This window comes from Oryctolagus cuniculus, chromosome 2, assembly GCF_964237555.1.
Source record: "Oryctolagus cuniculus chromosome 2, mOryCun1.1, whole genome shotgun sequence".
Lineage (NCBI taxonomy): Eukaryota > Metazoa > Chordata > Mammalia > Lagomorpha > Leporidae > Oryctolagus > Oryctolagus cuniculus.
In genome coordinates this window covers 54158928-54181894 of record NC_091433.1, presented here as the reverse complement: position 1 = coordinate 54181894, position 22967 = coordinate 54158928, and the positions used below count along the sequence as shown (strand labels likewise).

General features: G+C 35.1%; 1 protein-coding gene across 1 annotated transcript in view; it reads right to left on the bottom strand.

Moving 5' to 3' along the window:
• Positions 1-22765, bottom strand: part of GALNTL6 (polypeptide N-acetylgalactosaminyltransferase like 6) — a 1232148-nt gene extending 1209383 nt beyond the window's left edge. Inside the window, exons 1-2 of the mRNA XM_002709470.4 lie at positions 22248-22765; positions 21485-21790 (exon numbers count right to left, since the gene is read on the bottom strand). Coding sequence (XP_002709516.1) covers positions 21485-21622 — 138 coding nt within the window. The 5' untranslated portion in view covers positions 21623-21790; positions 22248-22765. The remainder of the gene's footprint in view (positions 1-21484; positions 21791-22247) is intronic.
• Positions 22766-22967: the final 202 nt, after the last annotated feature.

The window sequence follows — 22967 nt, the reverse complement described above, 5'->3', positions numbered from 1 at the left end:
TCTGACAGCTCATTTTTGAAATGCTCACAACAGCTGAGGCTGGGCCAGACAGAAACCATGAGCCAGGAACTCTGTTCAGGTCTCCCACATTGGTGCAGGGAGAACAATAATTTTTAAACATCTAAATATACAGTAAGAAGGAAAGAAAAAGATGAAAAAACAGAAGGATATATTAGAGTCATGCCTCACTTGCAGGGGAATGTGCTGAGAAATGCATTACATTAGGGGACTTTGTGTGCAAATATCTTCAATTTCACTCTCAAAAACCCAGAAGGTACAGGGCAACCACTGGATGTGGCTTCTTGATGCAATCAGGAGACGCATTAATACCACTGCTGCCAATGTAACACAGCATACTGTATTGTAATCACCATTTTTAATAAATAAACAGTATAGTCCAAAATAATGATAAAAGTATAGTATATTAATCTGCTGTGTGGACTGTTTCCCATGTTGGACATTCCCTCCTTTTTAATTCCATTATTATTACCGGGCACTTGATGCTATTTATATGATCTCTTTAACACTTAATCCTATCTATATGTTCACTTTAACACTCAATATGATCACTTTAACAATTAAGACGGCATTTTTACCATCAATTTTAATGGGATTTGGAGTCCCATGACAAGTTTTTATATAGTACCCTTAGAAGTAAATCCATAGGACTGTATGCAAAATTAAACAGCTTTACAGTTACAAACTTCCTCCTTCTTCTTCTCTTCTTCTCACCATTTTGTTGCAAATGACTGGATTTCATTTCTGACCTCAGAATCAGAGGCATTTGGATGTGGCTGAAAAGCCCATGAGAGCTCTTCAGGAATGGAAAGCCAAGACATAGTGGCAAAAAAATCCTACATGAAGGATCTCTGTGAGTGAAACTCCAGTGGAAAGAAGGGGCCATCAAAGAAGGATGTACTTTTCTCTGAAGGGAGGAGACAACTTCCACCTTGCTCATGGCCTTGTATAAATACTGACAGAGTTTGTGGTCACAAAAGGTTCCCATAGCCTTGGCAGCTCATGGCAAGAGCCTCGGGTAATCACTGAAATAAGAGTGTTAATTATTAAATCAACAACAGAAGTCACTGTGCACTAACTCCACTAACTCCTCATGTAGGACTACTGTCCTTAGTTAGTTTTACTACGAGAATTAACTGCAAAACTTGTTCTCAGACAGCACTGTATATGTCATGTGTCTGTGTGGCTGCAAACTGTTGAAATGTTTACTTAGTATAGAGTTGTTTTGTGTATATAAATTAATTAAAAATGAATCTTAATGAAGAATGGGATGGGAGAGGGAGTAGAGGGTGGTACGTGAGTAGGGCTGGGAGGGTGGGTATCGGGGGGAGAACCATTATATTCCTAAAGTTGTACCTATGAAATTTTCATTCATTAAATAAAAGCTTTTTTTTAAAAAAAGTATAACATATAAAAGCAAATACATAAACATAATTATCAATGCCATAATTGATACCAAATGTTACACACTATATAATAAGGCAATCTCAGTACTCTGGTTTGCCTTCAGATCATATAAATCTTCCACCTTTTACTATAAGAAGGCAATCTGAAGTTAATACATCTTAGCGCTCAAGTAACATCTATTTAATACTATTAAGCCATAGCTATAAACTATTGATAAAGCATAGCCCTAAATAAAAATGTAAAATAATATGGCAGCCAACAAATATTAAATAGTAATCACAACAAAACTGTTGCGTGTATTGCATTTATACATGCTCACACAGAGCCAAAAACCCTGGAATTTAGGAACGAATTTCCCATTTCTTTATAGTACTATTATTACAGTAATGTAAGTAGAAAACCAAAGAAAATTAAATAGAAAATATACCTGTGACCTTCTAAAGCCTTTTAAATTCACTCCTGATCTCCAGGTAATGTGTTTGTCAATCGTAAAATTTAAACATAAAGTGAAGATGCTATGAAGAACATGCAGAGTATACTTTGTCTATCAATATGTAGTGAAACTAAATGTCTTTTGTGGCTGTCATCACTACAATGTTCAAATATATATACACACACATAAATACACTCTGGGGAAAAATCAAAGCAAGCAAATAATAAGAAAGCTTCCTTACCCTAGTTTATCAATTTCCTCTATTCTAGCAGCCTTCAGTCCTTGATCTAATCTACTCTGAATTTCCTCATTGTCTTTACCCTCTCGCCTGTGCCAATGACAGAGAAGACAACTTTCTATGATTTTCTAAGGATACAGTTTTGAAGGGATTATCTGCACTTTCTTAGCACTAACATATGTTATATTATATACTCTACTGACCATGTACGCTCAATGAATAGAATTGTAAGAGAAAACCTGATGTTACCTCATCATGTATGTTGTTTTAGAGAGTTTCCCAAATTAATTATCCTATATTTTCCAGACCAATCTCAGGTTCTAGTATTACATTTTCTTTCTTTTATACTATATATATACTATATATATATATAGTGTGTGAATATATATATATAATAGTATATATACTACATATATATAATATATGTTTATGTCCTTTTCCCATTTCTTAACCATATTGTTTTTGTGATTGAATTTAGGGAACTCTTTATATATTCTGGATATTAATCCTTTATCAGTTTGCAAATATTTTCTCCCATTCTTTCTGTTGCCTCTTCACTTTATTCTGTGTTATCTTTGCAGTGCAGATGTTTCTTAGCTTGTTATAATCCCATTTGTCTATTTTTGCTTTTATTGCCAGTGCTTCTGGGTTCTTAAAATAACAGAAATCTGATATTATAACTTGGACAGTATTATTAGCAAACAGTAGAGCTGTATAGTAAAAACTGAAATTTTTCTTACAATAATATATTTTATGTAACATTTAAAATATGAATATATGATGAGCCAAAAAAGTGAAACAAATGCAGAAACCACCTTCAGAAAATTAAGTGAACAAAATTTCAGAAGTTGAGACTTCATCTACATATTTTAGGAGTTTAGGAGAGAATACTGTTTTCCTTTGATTCTATTTTATTCTTAATTAGCTATTACTAGCATTTTCAGCAAAGTCTGGCTAACCATAATGCATCTTTAACAAATTAATAAAAATCAGGATATGATATTTAAAAACAAAGAATATATTCACATATATTAATTGCTATTAGCCATAAATATTTTAAAAACTGAAACAAATTTATGAAAAGTATGTTATCAGTCAATAGCAACTAAGCATAAATTGTTTATTGTGAAAGGAATTTAAATTATACTTCACATATAAAAATGAATGATTTATTTTAATGTTACACCAGGATTTCACACACTACTATTTCTGTGCACTTATCTGCTCTGAATAATGCTCAGTAAACCACTTATCATGCTGTATGCAATAAAGATATTAAGAGAGTATCATCAAAATCACATGTACCATCCCCTGTCAATTTAGATTGACAGAAGTGAAACTTTTAGAGTAGCTTAGAAATTGAAAAGTAATCCTCAAATGTGTAACTTCTGGGACATATGTTGAAATGAAAACAAGTGATTGAAACATTTTACTTCAATGATAGAAAGTCTTAGAAGTTTATTGAATATTCACATTTGTCTAGAAATACACATATATAAGCCTCAAATATTTACTACCAGTTAATAGACTGAACTACATACTTTAAATCCATTAATTTTGTGACTTTTTAGCCTGGGTTTATGGTTAAAAAAATAAGAAGAATCATTCTTATTCATAATCTGTAGGTGATGTTTTTGATAGTCTTGGTTCAATTTTTATACTTACTCAAATAAACCTAATAAGCAAGAGTATGAAATCATGCCTGATAAAATAGGAAATGAAAATATATTCAATACTTTCTTGCTGTACACTAACATATTTACCAATTCTGAGTATGGGAAAAATGTATGTATATAATTGATAGACAAGTAAGTAGATGGATATTTTTATAATATGATAAGTATGGGAAGAAAAACACTATCAAATACCACCTATGGGTAAAGAAACATGCATTATACATGAAAACTGTCAAGATATTAAATGAATTGATTTAACAGATAAGTATAAATTAAAATGAATATCCAGCTTAAAATCTGACTTGCAAAAAATGCATAATACAAAGAGTAATACTCTGAAAAGAATACAGACATATATTTTTATTAAAAAGAGAAAAAGGGCTGGTGCTCTGGCACAGTGGTTTAAGCTGCTTCTTATGATGCCAGCATTCCATATCAAAGTGCCAGTTCAAGTCTCACCTGCTCTGTATCAGGTCCAACTCCCTGCCAATGCACCTGGAAAAGCAGAGGAGGATGGCCCAAATAGTTGGTTCCCTGCCATTCAAGTGGAAGACCTAGATGAAGTTCCAGTCTCCAGGCTTAAGCTAGACCCAGGTGTTGTGGCCATTTGGGAAATTAACCAGCAGACAGAAGTGCTTTCTCTCTCTCTTTCTCCTTTTTCTCCCCCTAACTGTGTGTATATGCATGTGTGTGTCTCCTCTCTGTTGCTCTGCCTTTCAAATAAATATTTTCAAAAGATGGGGAAGGATATTCTACAACAAATATTTGGTGCTTGTACCTGGATGAAAAATGCTAAAATTATATTCTTTAAAATATTTTTACCAGAATCTATGTATTTCATGAGTAAAATGAAAATGAAAACATTTTTCCATGAAAAATATCAGAAAATTTGCATACATGAAACATACCAAAATGATCAATCAATTCAGGCTGAATATATTACACTAAGGTCATTGACCAAGACAAAATATGTAATTGAAAATGCTCAGAGAAACAAGGTAAACTTGTATAAATTATTAAAAGAAGACTATTTCTTTAGAACTTAATATTTTTGTTAAGTAGCAATACCTAGAAAGCTACATTTTAGCATACACATATTAAGACATGAGACAATGTGCAATGGTATGGATAATTTTGTAAATTATAAAGATATATGTAAATACCTATTTTACTATTACATGCCATTGAATTGATGCAATTAAAGGAACATAATTTATTTAAACAATTTCTTCTATTTCTGCATATATTTTTAAGTTGAGTATAGCCAATAAAACTTTTATTGAAAATCATTTCAATAAACCATTGAGAGAAATACAAAAGCAATTGAAATAGGAGAAGTTCAAAATTAGGTAACTGGTAAATAGAAACACCAGAACAAAAAGTTCAAAAGCTCAAAGGTGACCATAATACTATTACAAATAAGAAGAGATATAATTAATGTGCTTGAATTAATTTGGTAATATGATGAAGAATATTGTAGAATCATCTCATCAAACACAATTCTACTTAATTACCAGAACAGTAAGACATTTTCCCTCAAGACACTGCATTTAATATGCTTCTACCAAATAAAGCTTGTCATATCTTTTCTAGCTCTTATAATTTTTTTCCTAATCTCTTTCATAAATTTTGTCCTTGAGTTTCATTCTTTTTTTCTGATTCCACATCCCTCCTAGACAACTGTTAATTAAAATGAGCCCAGGTAAATCAAGGTAGACTTTTTCAAAAAGAGGGGAGATATTCAAAAGAAGACTGCATCGGAGAGCCAAACTAATAGAAGTCTTAAGGTCTGAAGCACTCAAATTAAAATAAACCCCTTGAAATATATCACTCTATACTTCCAAGATTACTTCTTTTAATGAAGTGTGCTGCAAGGGTTCCCTTGTAGGTTATATTAATGAACTCAAAGACAAGCCTTTTCATAGATTAGTAAAGTTTTAAAAACAAGTCTTTCCTAATTTGCCATGGAAGCTATTTAAACATAAACCATTATTGTACCTAGACATTTTACAGTGAAATCATTCCACAGATGTTCCTATAATTACAGAAAGAGCTTGTTCAATGATTATATTTTTCCTTTATTGTATCACTGGCTTGTTTAAATGTGACTGCCTTCTTCAGTGCAATTATTGGGGTCGATAAATCTTCTATTAAATATTCCTATAACTAAGCCGGCGCCGTGGCTCAATAGGCTAATCCTCCACCTTGCGGCGCCGGCACACCGGGTTCTAGTCCCGGTTGGGGCGCCGGATTCTGTCCCGGTTGCCCCTCTTCCAGGCCAGCTCTCTGCTATGGCCAGGGAGTGCAGTGGAGGATGGCCCAGGTGCTTGGGCCCTGCACCCCATGGGAGACCAGGAAAAGCACCTGGCTCCTGGCTCCTGCCATCGGATCAGCGCGGTGCGCCGGCTGCAGCGGCGGCCATTGGAGGGTGAACCAACGGCAAAAAGGAAGACCTTTCTCTCTCTGTCTCTCTCTCTCACTGTCCACTCTGCCTGTCAAAAAAATAAAAAATAAAAAAAAAAAATATTCCTATAACTATGATTCATAAAATTGGCATTGTGATTTTCAGGATCAGGATAAGTCCCAAAAGTCAAGATGAGATTAATGGAATAAAACATGTAACAGGACCATTAATTCATGAATATGATGATGATTTACCTTGTTTAACTCATATTTGTTTGATAATTCCTACATGACATTTAAACTTATATATTGGGTTTCACAACCTCTTACTTTTTACATAGATGTAGCCCAACTTAAATAAGTTCAATATACATAAGACAAGTCATATCTATGATTCTTCACTCATTCAAGAAATATTAATCAGTACCTAATCTGTGGTCAGATAGTGTTGGCACTGGAATTAGAATGTGGAAAAAGCTTGACAATTCCTAACTGAATTTGCTTTCTGAGGTTGCTGTAATGAACTGCCACAAACTGGGTAGCTTAAAACAAGGGAGATTTATTTTCACATAGTTTGTTCTCACAGAAGTCTGAAATCCAGGGCCTGGCAGACCTGCACTAACTTTGAAGGCTCTAGGAGAGACAGTTCCTGTCTCCTCCAGCTCTAGTGGCTGATGGAATTCCTTGGTTTGTTACCAGGTTCCTCCAATCTCTACTTCTGTTTTCTCATGGCTTCTTCCTCTATGTGTCTCACCCATGCCTTCATCACTTCACTTTTCTGTTTCCTTCTCCACATTGTATCTCCCATTTCTGTCAAGGCCTTTTATAATTTTGATCTATAAAATTGTCCTTGTGTGTCTTTTATAAAAAACACTTATGATTGGATATTAGGGTCCAGCTGAGCAATCCAGAAGGCTCTGTGAATCTCAAGATCTCAAGATTAATTATATCAGCAAATACCCTTTTTCTAAATAAGGTAAAATTCACAGGCTCAAGAGAATAGTACAGGGACATATCTTCCGACAAGCCACCATTCAACCCACTACTTAGTTTAAAAAATCTACTGATTAATGAAGAATAAACTACCTAAACAATCAGTTAACATAAAGACTAATAAGTGCCCTTTAAGAGGAAGAAGAGCTAACATAACACATTGCTTTTTTTTGATATTGTATAGTTAAATTATTTATTTATTTATTTATTTAATAAATGTGAATTTACAAAGTGCAACTTTTGCATTGTTGTGGCTTTTCCTCCCCCCAACCTGCCTCCCTCCTGCAGTCCTCCCATCTCCCACTCCCTTTCCCATCCCACTCTTCATCAAGATTCATTTTCAATTATCTTTATATACAGAAAATCAACTTAGTATATACTAAGCAAAGATTTCAACAGACTGCACCCACACACTCGCACAGAGTACTGTTCGACTAATAGTGTTATCTTCAACTCTCATAGTAAAACACATTAAGTACAGGGATCTTATGTGGGGAGCATGTGCCCAGTGACTCCTGTTGTTGATTTAAAAATTCACATTCTTATTTATGACGTCAGTAATCACCTGAGGCTCTTTCCATGAGCTGTCAAGGCTCTGGATGCCCCTTCAGTTCACCAACTTCGAAATTATTTAGTCAAGGCCATATTACAGTGGAGGTTCCTTCCTCCCTTCAGAGAAAGGTGCCTCCTTTTTTGATGGTCCATTCTTTCTGCTGAGGTCTTGTTCACCGAGATCTTTCATCTGGGTTAACATAACACATTGTAAAAATATCTACCACAAGCCTTGAAGAATGAGGAGATGCTTCATAGAGAGAAAGTAGAAATCATTTGGAGAAGGCAGAAGATAAAGTATACTCATATTCCTGGAGGAAAAAGAACATGAAACTCTAAGAAACTAAAAGCAGCTCGATGTGGTAGGAGCTTAGGGAGTCTTAGCAGTAAATTAGTGGGCAATAAGCCATGAATTCAAATCAGGATGAGTTGTGATGTATTAGTGAATCTGAACTCTAAAGGTATGTGTCATAAACAGAAGAATGGCAGTGATCTGGTTAAGCAATTGGGATAAGAAACTCTGGATCCTGCGAGGATGGTCTTGATGGCAAAGCTGGCTGCAGGGGTATCAAGTTGAAAGTCTTTCCAGGAAATCTAGGAAAATGTTTAAGCTGCTCCCAACTGGGGAAGAGGAAAAGTTTAAAAACATGTGAATGGATTCAACAGGGACTTTGTAAGAATTGCTTGTACTTAGCAATCAATTGAACCTTGAGAGTGATATAGTGAAGGTAGCAATTGTACAGCTACATAGGAACATATAACTTTTAGGAAAATGAAAGTACAGAAGTAGGAATCAGTAAAGCACACAAGTAAATGTGTATGTGTACGGGTGGTGGTTGCAAAGGAAAGTGTAGATAGAAGCAAATTTGGAGTTTGTACAGCAAGGTCTAAATTACCCTTGAAAAACTACTGAGTACTTTCTTATTCAGCTCTCTTTCCTACACAACAAAGCTCCTTTTTCCAATTTTTTCTTTCCCCCAGTCTCCCATTCCATCATCTCTTCTCATCAGATGAAGAAGGTGGTTTCAAGCAGCATACAGTGGTTAGTAAATTCTCTCAAGTAACACAACTGATGAGAAGTGTTTTCAGAATTTACTACCAAGAAATTTCAGTGCTACTGGTCAAAGAGGTTAATGTACATTAGCAGGAGTTCAATTCAGCTTGAGGTGAGAAGTGGAAGGTGAGGAATTGGATGGATCATTTGGTTATTAAGAGCAGAGAGTCAGGGCATTAGCTAAAAATATCTGCTTTCTTTTGCTTTTGTTTGCTGTGCCTCCCCACAGTGGAAGCAACCTGAGAATGTTTAACTGTTTGTGCAAAGGTTTGATTGGAGAGAAAGAGGTTGAAAGTAGATGAGTGAAAAGAAAAGGAAAATTTCTAAAGAAAATTGTGAGCAGTACTCTGAATAAAGAGTCCATATTTATCCTAAAGCACAGTAATTTTTTTCTCTTAATGACAGGAGGCAAGTAGCGAGCTGGAAAATAAAAATGCTGATGATTTTTTCCAAATTCTATGACATTAGTCTTGGTTCTCCCAATATGAAAAGTCTATTCTTTTAGTGATGAAAGCTCAGGGTATCTATTGAGCATGATAAGAAAGGTTTGCAGGTTGGAGATTTGAGGAGAGAAAGAAGATTGGGGAAAGCAGTTTTGGAAAACAAGAAAGAGGTGAGTGAGAAACTGCTAAACTCTTCTGGTAATTTAGGTTTCACTGTGCCAGTTTTTAGTTTTCACTTATGAAAGACTTTCTGTTGAGGTGGTACACTAAGCAATATTTACTTTCTTATGGCACAGTTTGGAGTAAAGTGACAGCTCCCAGTATTCAAAAAAAAAAAAAAAACCAATAACTAAGAACAGCAGCAAACACTTTGAACTAAGGCATATTTTTCACCTCATAAACATTTTAGTAATAGGACATGTAGTCAAGTTCAACAGAATCTTTTTTATGACACAACACACTCAAACTTTAGAAATGTTCAAAGACTTTTATTCATTCATTCATTAGGTCAATAATTAATTAACTTAAACCCTGGGTGAAATTTCTTTTTCAGGAAAGGATTGAAGGAAAATAGCAGAGAAGGCCCTGAGCAGGGAAGAAAAAAGAAGAAGCAATAACGTGGTATAGTTGCTTGTATTTCTACACTTTATTATATATTGTCCCATTGGATTCCCAGATGTATATCTTATCTTCTATATTTCATATATCAAAGCCCAAGATATTTTTGTTGAGATGCTCATGACTTTGGGAAAAAATGTAATTCCCTTCACATTGTGAAAGAAAGGTTAAAAGTTTCTACAGAAATTAATAGGAGGGACTTTCTCATGAAATAGTTGTTAATCAGATAGTGTTCTGTTATCTAAAAATCATATAATTCATATAATCTGAACTAGATTATAAAAACATTTTTATCTTCTCTCATAATGTAGTTCTGCACAGCTTCCCATTCTAGCCAGCTCTGTTCTTGAAGCACTATAGGAGGGATTGGGATTGCACTTTGTCAACTTAACTGTGGACTCCAGTAGCATCATTCTTGATTTGCTCTATCCTATTTTTACTGTTGGAAGCAACAAGAACAATAATGTTAAAACTCAAGTTCTGGAAAGCAACAAAATATCTGATGTTAAAGCAATTTTCAGATAATCCTCTTTGGAAGCTTAGCCTCATTTAATGAGACAATTTTAAAAAGATGTTTTCTCCCCTGAGGGCAGAATATGTGTTCATAAATTAATATGAAGAGAGAACAGAACTAAAAATATGAGGGAAAGGTCATCACATTAGCTTTGGTTGCTGATTGCATAACAGGGAAGAGCTAAATTCTCTGCTGAAATCTAGTTTACTTCTGACGTGTAGGACTGTATGAGTCCTCAGTTCAGGTTAAACTAACTGCATACTATTTCCATATGGGATATTCAGGAACAAAGAAGTGAAAAGAAAAAGAAAGTAAAGCTGATTCAAAACACTTTTTAAAATCATTTTTAAAATGCAAAAAAAGTGCCCAAAAAGGGAACCATTCACTTGAGAGGTCATGGAAACAGAATCTGGAAATATACTTTTTCTCTTTTTTTCAATTTCAATTTTCTGGAATTGTAATATTTTAATATTTGTAATTGCTTACTCTGTAAATCCAGTTTTCTTTTTTTTTTTTTTTTTTTTTTTTTTTTTTTTTGACAGGTAGAGTGGACAGTGAGAGAGAGAGACAGAGAGAAAGGTCTTCCTTTGCCGCTGGTTCACCCTCCAATGGCCGCCGCTGCAGCCGGCGCACCGCGCTGATCCTGGCAGGAGCCAGGAGCCAGGTGCTTTTCCTGGTCTCCCATGGGGTGCAGGGCCCAAGCACCTGGGCCATCCTCCACTGCACTCCCTGGCCATAGCAGAGAGCTGGCCTGGAAGAGGGGCAACCGGGACAGAATCCGGCGCCCCAACCGGGACTAGAACCCGGTGTGCCGGCGCCGCAAGGTGGAGGATTAGCCTATTGAGCCACGGCGCCGGCTCCGTAAATCCAGTTTTCTAAGAACTCATGCACATTCATCAATTCAATCAAGTAGATACTATTTTTATACTCATTGCAGAAATGTGAAATATAAGGCATAGAGAATATAAGTAACTAACCCAAATCACACAGCTAGTTAAGTAATAAAACTGGAACTGAAATGGGGAAATCTGGTTTTACTGTCCAAGTCCTTAACCATAGTGTATATGTTGCATTTCATTTTTGAGTTGTTGCATAATTTTTGTGTGTCATTGATCTAGGCTATTGCCAATGTATTTCTACTAATATGATAGACTTTATTTAGTCTCAACACATGATATTGGTAGAATTATCACTGCATAATCTTCACAGGGTCTTTAAAACTCTCTTCACATTTGTAAATACATTGGAATAATATACAAATCATGGATTTATTGTATGAACATAACAGCAGCTTAACATTATGATGTCTGGCACATGTTAGGAGCTCAATAAATGTCAGTTTAAAAATAAAAATCAGAATACTAATAATTAATTTTTGATTATAATCATTTTATTATCATTTTATTACTTTTATTAATATACTATCTTGAGATTCTTGGCAACTGAATATTCCTATCTCACATCCTTGTTATAAATGCTACCACCTACTCATCCGTCCTCACTTATAATTAAGTACACTTCTGTATTTTTCTTCCACTCTGTGTATATGGTCATTGTCTTCATTCATTTTGACAGGTACACTGTTGACCTACTGACAAGAAGGCTGCATGGTTTCATGACATTTCTGTTTGGAATTATATCTTCAATCTGTATTATAAAGTTTTACAGATTACAATAAACATCTAATTGTCTATCTATCTTCCATCTAGCTAACAGATTTATAATATAACTAGATTGTTTCACACTTTACAGAATGTTTCACAAATTTTTAATTACATTTCCAAATTAGTATGATAATTGCATTGGGAGAAAAATCTCAGAATTCCCTGCCAAGCGGAACACTGAAACTATTAAAAGCACAGTCTCTAAATTTACTCTTAAGATCATGATAACCTTTTCTGCTTCTCTCCTTTGGCATTACGTGTTTGACTATGTCCATCCTCCTTTGGGACTGCCTCTCATTCTCTGAGTGCTTCTCCCTCTTCAACCATGCATCCACATTCAGCATTTATGTCAATGTCAAACTCACCATTTTCTCTTATCTGTCTTAAAAATGTAATCTATTTTAGGCGTACATTTAGTCTTACCATTTAATATTTTTCAGTTTGTTCAATCCCCTCCAACTGTGCATACTATAATCAACATAGTACCAATAATTAGTTGCCAAATCTAATGATTTTTTTGGAATCTTGTTTCTTTAAACTATGTGACTGTTTCCACGATTAATCATGGTCACTTTCTGGGAACCTAGAGTGCATAGGTCCAAATTTTCTATCTGTGTCTTACTTAGCTGTGAACCGATTTACATAAAAAACTATCTCAATGAATTCTTGAGAGGATTAAGCCAGTAAATATACAGAAAGCATTTAGCATAGGGCCACATAAATACTGCAAAAAAGCTTTTTTTCCTATTTCTTCTGAAAGCAAAATAATTTGAGCATGTTATTCCTTATAAAATAAATTAACCCTATTTTTAAGTGTATATGTGGTCTTTCTTAATTAATTGATAGTAAACTAATTGAAAATAGATTTATAACTTCATCATTTATTTCCTTCAGGGTCTAACACAATAATGTGCATAAATCATATATCCAATAAATATTTTATCAACAATAGACAAATTGATAGTGGTATAATTCATATGCTTTATTGTATCTTTATTAGATTTATACAATGTTTAATCTTATTTATTACCATCAATGAATGTTTTAAAAATTCACAAAATGTATAAGCTGCTATTTAAGCTTCTCAATTATTTTCTATGGGCTAAGCAATTTTCATTTATAGATCACACTAGTTCTCCCAGATACCTTTTATGTGGTTTTCATTAAAATATGAGGAATTGATATTAAAAACAATGAAGTGACTTGTCAAAATTATATATTTCTGTAGGAAGTGTAGCCAACCTATGAACTTGAAGTATCCAAACTTTCCAACTCTCTAGCTGTCTCACTATTCAATCTTTCAAAATTTTGTTCAAACTTCTACAACTGGCTATATCTACAATCCAGAGTACCAGTGACAAACTAACAAACCTAACAACCTTTTCAAATTCTTCAATTGCCTTGATCTGTGTGTCTGTTAACACCACTAATCATGGGCTGTATGATTCCAGCCCATAGATGCAAATTTTTGTCTTTCTTTGTACTTAGTATGAATTGAGTAATACCGAATTTGACCTAATCTCAGCCCTAATGTTTACAGCATGATACAGTTCATCATTACCCTGGAATAATGAAAGACTGTGTAACAGGTCCAGAGAATATATCATTATCTTCCTTTTCTAAATGTCCTTCATGTATTTAAAGAAAACTTTATAGTGCAGTGCTTGACTAGGTATATTAGCTTGATCTCTCTAAGCCACCATTTAGAAAACCAAGAATGACTACAATGCAATATGCTTGCTCTGTCCCTCACTCTACTGAAGAGAATAGTAATTCTATAAAGTAGTTTCACTATTTTGACAGTTTTACTCTAGTTTTTAATTTTTCATCCTCAGAATAACCCAATATTTCTCATAACCAAGATTTAAACATCATCAACAAAAACAAAAGTAGTTCTCAGATTGTCTCTTGGAATTAATGGGAAAAAAAAGGCTTATTGGATGCAACACTATGTGTTTACAAGAAATTAAGGTAGCTATGAAAAGAAATATTATTTTTTCTGTTATATTAAAAGCTTCAATTTTTGAACAGCTTATAATATAATGTGTCAAACATTTGTCTTTTTGCAGTAAGTACCATATGAAAATTAATATCAACAACCAATCATTGAATATTACACAGAAAATGTGCAAAAAAGCCTTTTTATTATGAAAGTCCTTCCTACTAAATTCAACACAACAATGGCATGGTTCTCCTGAGCTATCTTGACAATACTTCCCAAAGAAAACCATCTGTAAATATTAAACATTAATTACCTTGTAAAGGCAATGATTGCTTATAAATGTTTAGAATATGTAGACAATAATATATATATATATATATATATCTGTTAAGTCTTTAATATACTCTTCAATAGGTTAAGCATTTAATCCTCACCGGAGCACTAAAATAAAGTTACTCACACCCCTTTTTACTTGTAAGAACCCTGATGTAGAAAAGGTTCATGAGCTGTCAAATGAAGCCAGATAGTTTGATTTCATAGCCTATACACTGACCTAGTAAAAGTGAACATGCCACTAAGGAATTGCTGATATTTCTCCTCAAATGAAGCTCAGCTGGATTCTCCTGCTGGTGAAACATGTCAAAAATAAGGAAAATGGAAAGCCCATTTCACTCAAACTTAGATGGCAGCTCTGACAATTTGGTCATAATATCATAAAACTGTTCAGAATCACTGTGATAATCGTCTCTGGCTTGCTAGAGTTCAAGTACTGAAATAGCATTCCTAGAGAACTGAGTACTTGAAATAACTCATTAGTCTTCTCAGTCCTAATTGAGACATCACTACTCCCTAGGATATTTGGTAACTACCACCTTATTCTATAGCAACCACCATTGTTTTAATTACATTACAGCATTACACTGCATTGTCCCATTTATAATCTGTGTGATTCTAACAGACTTTAGATGCATTTTCTCTATCTCTTTCTCCATACTTTCCCAGAATTAAGCTAATAACATTTAAATGGTGTTTCGAATTTGACTAACAGCCTATTAGGAATTCAAAGCAATGGCAAAAACAAGAAGTTACAGAAGTTAAAAATATTGTAGAAAATGAAACAGTTGGATGGATTTCATTTCCCTTTCATAAGTGAGACCATGTGTGTGGGTATATGTATGTGTGTATGTGTGTTGCTAGAAAGAAATGAAGAAATAAAATTTGAGAGTGTTTTTAATCCAGCCCATATTAAATGAAAAAAAAATCAGCAATACTCAAATAGGAACGTTGGTGTTGGGGTCGCTGGTTTTGTGCAATGGTTAGAATTCAGCTCTACTTCACATCAGAGCTTCTTGCTAATGTGCAACCTGGGAAACAGCAGAGGATGGCTGCTAAAGTTGGCTCCCTCCCGCCTACTTGGGTGGGTGGAGTTCTTGTCTCTTAGCTTTGGCCTAGCTTATCTCAGTTGTTGCAGATATATAAAGAGTGAAACAGTGAATTGGTGATCTCTGTGTCTGTCTGTGTCTCAAATAAATCCAAATAGGCAAGCAAATGAAAAGTTAGAGAAAACTTTTTGTAATTTACCTTAACTTTATTATGAATACTAATATATCTTTATTTTTTCAATCTTTCTGATGCCACCTTTTTGAATTCAGTAGTAACAGACAGCATATTAGTGAAGAATGGTGTTGATAATCATGTCTTAAATTCCTGTGGATGTTCTGTCCTTTCTTTTCAAATTTAAGTGAGCTCATATCTATACCTATTTGTCATGTATACACAGCTGTGCCTATCTAATACATACATATTTTTAGTGGCACATATGATACTGACTTGCTTTTTTGTTGACTATCCATTCAGGCCTTACCATCACATTTTGAGGTAATTAAGGTATTTTGAGCTTTAAGGTGTGACACATGGAGTACATAGTGGAACAAGCGTCTGGTTTATCATAGTTTGTGTTTACCTTTATTGTCATCTTCATTACCTTCTATTTTTTTGTACATTTGCACCCTTGGTTTCATAACAGTACTTTTGTAAACACATTTGCAAAATGAAGGAAAGAGGAGAACAACACGGTCTTATCAGATGCTATCAGCATTCTCAAATATCCAGTACCCAAACTTCACCATAAATAAGCCAAAGAAGGAAGAAATGGGAATGACTGTAACATAAAACATATCCAAATCTGATTCTACATGGCACTTACATTGGATGTTTTTCCCTGATTTTAATGTCTTTTCTCTTGCCCCTTGGCTAACTTTCATCTGTGTAAAAATGTTAGAAAATGGGACATGGTTGCAAGCTTCCTAAAGGTTATTATAGATATTTCTGACAAAACTTTTTTAAAAAGTTCTCAGTCTTCTTTTCCACACCACTTAAATTGCCCAGTCTTTCTCACCCTTTCACTATAAATTCCAGCTTGATTTGATTTCTTTTATAGAAAAAACTTATAGGAGGCTAATTGATTCAGCACAGCCTGTCCAACTCTGAAATGAACAGAGGGAAGAAAAAAAGAAAACTATCCCATTTTTTACCAGATTGTGAACAGAAGACTGCGTTTCACACTCTGTCTCCCATGGGGCAATGTGATGAACTAATCATGTAGCGATCTACTGGGTCACAGCAAATAATTAAGCCACTTGTTATAGCGGTCTGTGTGATGCCATCCTGTAGTGATTCTGAATGGATTTTCCATAAATTCAGGAAAAGGTCTTTTTAAACCCTAATTTAAAATCTACATCTTTGCTAATTAAGAACCGTATGGCTCAAAAACCATAATTTCACATCTAGTGTGTTAAATGCTGAAGAGAAAACTCTTAATTTTTGTATCCTGTCTTTGGTTCTTGCAACAACTAAGGTTCTTGCTGGAAAAAGAACACATACTTTCCAGCTTTAGTGATCAGCATGAAAAAACAAAGAAAAAGACGGTTCCCATACACTAGGTACCAATTATCTGACACCTTTATATTATAAAACAAATTTAAAATCCTACAGGAGAAAAATATGTTCTTGGCCAAAAGAAAGACTCCTTTAAGTGTGGAGCTGATTAACATTAAAATATTTAGACAAAGATGCTGAGAAATATTTCAGGGTACTTTTTTTTGTTAGTGGAGGTTAAATCACACAACTGTCAAGCACAGTTTACATGTGGATCTGACTAAAAACAAAACTACCTCACAGTATTTTCCATATAAAAGGTGTGATCTCTTAGGACTTCATGCATCTCCTAATGTGACAAGCAAGAATAGCTCTATTTAACACAATGAAATTCTAAGAAAGAAGGAAGTTCAACAGTTCAAAGTGATTTAGAATGTCTAATGTTTTTTGTTTACTTGGTTGTTTTTGCTATATGGTTAAAAAATCTAGGTCAAACAGAAGCTTCTAAAATCTTTCTGAACAATTCTGAAAATAGGTAATTTAAAATTCAGGACTTTTAGGCAGGCACCTAGGCTCAATAGGCTAATCCTCTGCCTGAAGTGCAGGCACCCCGGGGTTCCAGGCCCAGTTACTCCTCTTCCAGTCCAGCTCTCTGCTGTGACCCAGGAGTGCAGTGGAGGATGGCCCAAGTCCTTGGGCCCTGAAACCCGCATGGGAGACCAGGAGCAGCACCTGGCTCCTGGCTTCGGATCAGCGGATCAGCGCAGTGAGCCAGCCACAGCGGCCATTGTGGGGGTGAACCAATGGAAAAGGAAGACCTTTCTCTCTGTCTCTCTCTCTCTCACTGTGCACTCTGCCTGTCAAAAAAAAAAAAAAAAAAAAAAAAAAAACTGGACTTTTGACCATGATTTTTTATTTTAAAAAATTTTAAGATTGTCTTCATATTCTGAGTATTTTAAAATTATTTCTGCAACTCATGATTTACAATTTAGTTGATAACCTTCTATTACAGTAACTTTTGAAGATGTTGTCAACCTATTTAATGTAGTTAAGAAAAGAAAGTGTTTCTGAGTAGTTTGTTTTTTATACAAGTACTTTAATATATGATTAGGAACCGAGTTATAATACTACTGGATGCAGAAGTTCTGTCCTAAACTATAGTACTGTTCTATATATCATCCTAAAGCACAGCTTAACTAACTTTTCAAAATGAAGGTACTTCAAAAAGCTCATGGAAAATTTGCATTATCTTTTAGTTTCATATTCCATGAACTTTTTGAAGTACCTTCACATGTAATTGGGCTTTAATTCAAATTCAGCCAAAATTAGAGAAAAATAGCACTTCAAATGTTTAAAAAGAGAAATGAAATTAAGAATTACTATACAACAACCATGCAACAATCATTCTCAGCTAAATACTATCTTTATAATCGATATTCTTTTTGATACACATGTATATTTCTAAATCACATAAAGAAGATACTTAAATCATTCTAATAGCAAAACGAGAGGAAATTAAGTGACAAAACAATATGACACAATTATGTCAATTTAATACAAAAACATTTAAAACTGTTTATGAAAAACTAAACATGTCAAAGTCTGAGTATTCACCAACTTGGTTTTGATTTTTCAGTGACCAAACAATAAAACAAAACAAAAATTTTAATTGGATGGTGTTATGGAAACTATTTATCAATCTTTCCCTCTTTTTATGTTGGAAAAGAAAAAACAAATCCATGAGTGAATTGATTAGATGAAAATTAGATGAATATTTGGAATTATTATTTCATGTTTTAGCTTTTCTGCATCATTGATAGGACAAATGTTTAAATATTATGCTGTGTTATCATAAATCTCACATTTGAAATGCAACTAAATACAAACAATTAACTTGTAATGTAGTAGTTGAGAAAAATATTTATTAAATACTAAACTTGATGAAAGTACACACAATATCTGTCACGCTTTCTATTTTTGCTTTTTTTATCTAGAGTCACATAATAAATAAAATTTGAAATAACACATAAGAATATTTTAAATATTAGCCATTTAATGATTTTTGACTTTACATAAACTATTTCTCTGCAACTCACTATAATAATGAAATTATTTAAAATAGTGAAGATTTTTCAATTTCTGTGACCACTAAGACATCACATTTAGAAACAGAATGGCTGGCTGTTCTGTGCATAATATTTGTAGACTACTAATATGAACACATGATTTGGATAGTTTAATATTTATTGCTGTCAATGTTTCAATTAACACATTATCCTTAATCTGAGCACTTTACAACTCGGAGACAAAAACAATAACAAATGACTTTGAACAACATTTAGCAGTTAATCATAAAATGTATTTTTAAAACAAACTGCTAAATTTAAATATAACATATTATTGAATAGTCAAATTATATGCGTCAATTAAAAATTTCTGTACTTAACTGATATACTAACATGGCACTACAGATATATTAACACAATACTACATCACAATATTAAGCATGTTTAATTTATCACTACAAATCACTTTTTATTTGACAAAATATATTAATGACTTAACCTTTACTTATTCAGAATATAATGATGTGAATTCATCTTAATTTTCCTACAACCATATTAAATAGTAGGATAAGACTAATAACTTTTCAATAAATAAATATATTTATTTAATGAAATCTTTCAATAAGTTCCCAAAAGGTTTCTAATTAATTTTTAATTTGACTTTTTTATCTGTAAGGAAGAATCAGTTTTGAAACCATTTTTAAGTTACAAATACTAAAGAATATGACCAACATTCAGTTTATTGCTTATCACTATCTTTTCTTAACTTCTTGGTTTCTTAAATTTTTACACAGGATTACTAAACTTGGATCTCACAGGATAGCCAGTAACATATGTTATTTAAGCCACAGCATAAAAAAATTAGAGGAATAGTTGCTTCTCTTGCCACACCCAGCATTTCATTCCTATTACTTTATTATCCAACATTAAGTACCAGAGGCACTACAGAAGAACCAGAAACAAGGAAACTACTTTGAAGATTAGAATGACAAGTCAGAGGAGTAGTAATCCACATTTTATTTTTTATGCCACTGAATAAACAATTTTCATATTAAAAGTCAAAATCAATAGAATCAATGTGAAAGTTGTGAAGATCTCATTAATATGACTAATTAATGCTTCATATTAGCTATACCAGCAAATATTTCAAAGAAAATAATTCTTATTTTCTTAATTACCAATATTGGAATAGAAATTTCACATCAAGACTGTATTGACTATTAATAAAATTCTGTTTTATATAAAACATTGGTGAAATAAGTAATTTAAATAGAAAAACATGTTTCACATGCAAAGTGCCCATCTTCATTTTCCAATGACAAGACAGAATGTATTTCAAACCAAAAGTCAAATCCTTATTAGAAAAGATGATAGAGACAGAAAACTAAATGAAATTATGTCAACATTTTTCCTCATAATACCAACCTACTAAAAATCTATAGGAACTAAGAATCTTTAAAATTCAGAGACTGGTAATGACTTCTTGTAATGAAAAAGCAGATTAACTACACATATTTCACAAGTTACCATTCATTGTTTAAAAAGAATATCAAACTTTGTTAAGTGTAGAGCAAATATTCAATTGCTGTGAATACATACTGCAGTTGTCCAGTAATGAACTACTTAACTGTTTTCTGGATGTGAAAAGTACATAGTGCACATGGGTGATGACCCTCGAAATTAAGAATATTAACATGACTTGTACAAGGTGATGCACAGCACTAACTGCAAATGTGTTACATCAATATCATAAAGAAGGCCATTATGAAAAGTTTAAGTAGTAAAACTGTTCATTTATTGATAAATAGGAATTACACAGTTTTTCAACAATGTTCTCTGAAGGATATTTTTGCATAACTGCTCATCAAGAAAGACAGTTATTTTGACCTATGTTAAGTTGGAAGCCATATGTATATTAATACATTACCTACTAAGGAGAAAGAAAATATGTTAACCTACATGGTGTTTCCAATGTGAAGGAAACCTATTATCACCAGACTGTGAAACTGAATGGATTTCTTAGTAATTCTGCCAGTATCACACTACCTTAGCAACAGAAGGAATGAACTTTAAGTTTTCGTAGGGTAAAAAGCTTTTGCTAAGCAAAAATTACAACTAAAATAAACAAAATTGTAGCTTGGTTTTTGAGAACTACTTCATAATTTTAATGATTAAGTTGGCCTGATTCACTTTAATATGTACTTGTAAACCAGATGCAAGGCAAAAAAAAAATCCATAACTAATAGCAAAATCCACTCCCACCTCCCACAAATAAGCATAATTACCTTTCAACCACCTCAAGTCAAAATCAACCCGAAACTAATTGTGAAAAAGCATCTTCCCCTCTCCTTGACCTCTTCTTTCTCTCTTTTCTACTCTATTTTTAAGTTCTTCATGGCCTCACCTGTGATCTTAAAACAGCTACTTACTTACATCTCTAAATCTCCAGAGCCCTTTGATGTCAGCTCTGTAAAGACTTGGGGTGAAAACTCAATGATCCCACACCTGCTTGCTGGTGTCCCAGCCGGCACAGGGGTTACTTGCCTTGCCAATGCTCCTGTGGTCTTTTCTCTGGATAGTACTTACCTGCTGCTCCCCAGGCTCTGTAGATTTCACCAGGTGCTTATCCTTGTATAGAGACCAGAGTCCAATATTGGGCAGGAAAATTAAAGCCACCATGAATAACAAAGTCATCTGCAGAAACCTCTTCTGTTTCCTCTTCATTGCCAATGGTAACAGAGGAGAAAACTTAAAGGAGATGTCCCCCCGTTTCTTGTGTTCAGTGCCAAAGTCCTTTCGTCTTCCCTGCGCAGCCCCAGAAACTGAGGAGAAGCTACAAACTTTTGTGACGCGCCCAGCACCAGTCTGCAGGATTCAGAGGGAGTTGGCCATCTGCAGAACAAACGCACAGTTACTTTCCCCCCCAGAAAACTATGACGAAGGCATTAACTATTGGCTTAGAAATAAATGACTTGACTGAGGAAATCATTAAGCCTATTGACCTCCATTAATATAAAGCAATGGAGAAAATATGGTCATTTCACAGAGTAATGATAAGTTATGAAAAAGTCAATAGCATGCTAGAGAGTTAAGTAAAGGGGGAGTTTTTTGGTGTTCTGTTTGGTTGTTTTAAATGCTGCTTTGCTTTTCGTTTTTTTGTTGTTTGTTCGTTTTTTTCTGGTTTGCCCCCTTCCCTCTTGGTGGGTTTAGAGGAGCAGGCTGGGAGAGAGAAGTGAAGGAGCGGAGGTGGCCGGGCCCCATCAAGTGTCAGGAGGGAAAGTCTCCGCTTTCTCGACACTGGAACACCACCTTCCTCGGCTCCTCCCTCGCTCCCTTCGGGATAACTTACCACCTGAACTCAAGTTCAACTCCCTCCGGCGCCAGCGTGCTGGGGGGCTCCGCGGGGATCCAGGGACACGGAACCCGGCAGAACTCCCGTCTGGATGGAGATCCGCACACTCCCGGATCTTCACGCGCTGTCTCCACGCTCCTTGGCGGGCAGCGGCGCAGCGACCCTGGCGCCCGGCGGGAAGAAGGCGACAGATGTCAGCGGCGTCCGGCCAGGAAGCTGAGGCGCTGCCTCGTCGCTCGCTGGCCCGCGCGGGGCTCGGAATGAGAGGCTCGGCGAAGTGAGCGCTCTGCCCATCAATCTTCGTCCGCTTCCCCCCGTGACGCTCTCACGCTTAGCTGTTCATGTTACCATTCTTCTCCGGCCAAGGAACGAGCCCTGAGACGCCGCCACAGCACCTGAGGGGCAGTCCCGTCAATCTCCCGCGCACGTACGGGGCACGGAGGGCGGCGACACCGAAGTCCGTGCCCGGCTCGGGAAGTGGCTGAGGACGCCCGGAGGACGAGCGGAAGGTAAAGACGCGCTGCGCTTGCACCGGGCCCGCCGGCTGCCGCCAGCCTTCCGCCGAGACGTCGCTGGTGCCTGCCACGTGCGGAGCCCGGAGCCGGGGAAGGGAGGGCGCGCCGCCCCGGGGGTGGGCAACTCTGCGTGGCCTCCAGCTGCTATATAAACACACTCGGACGCCGACGGGAAGAGCAGCACAAGGACGAGCCAGGAGGC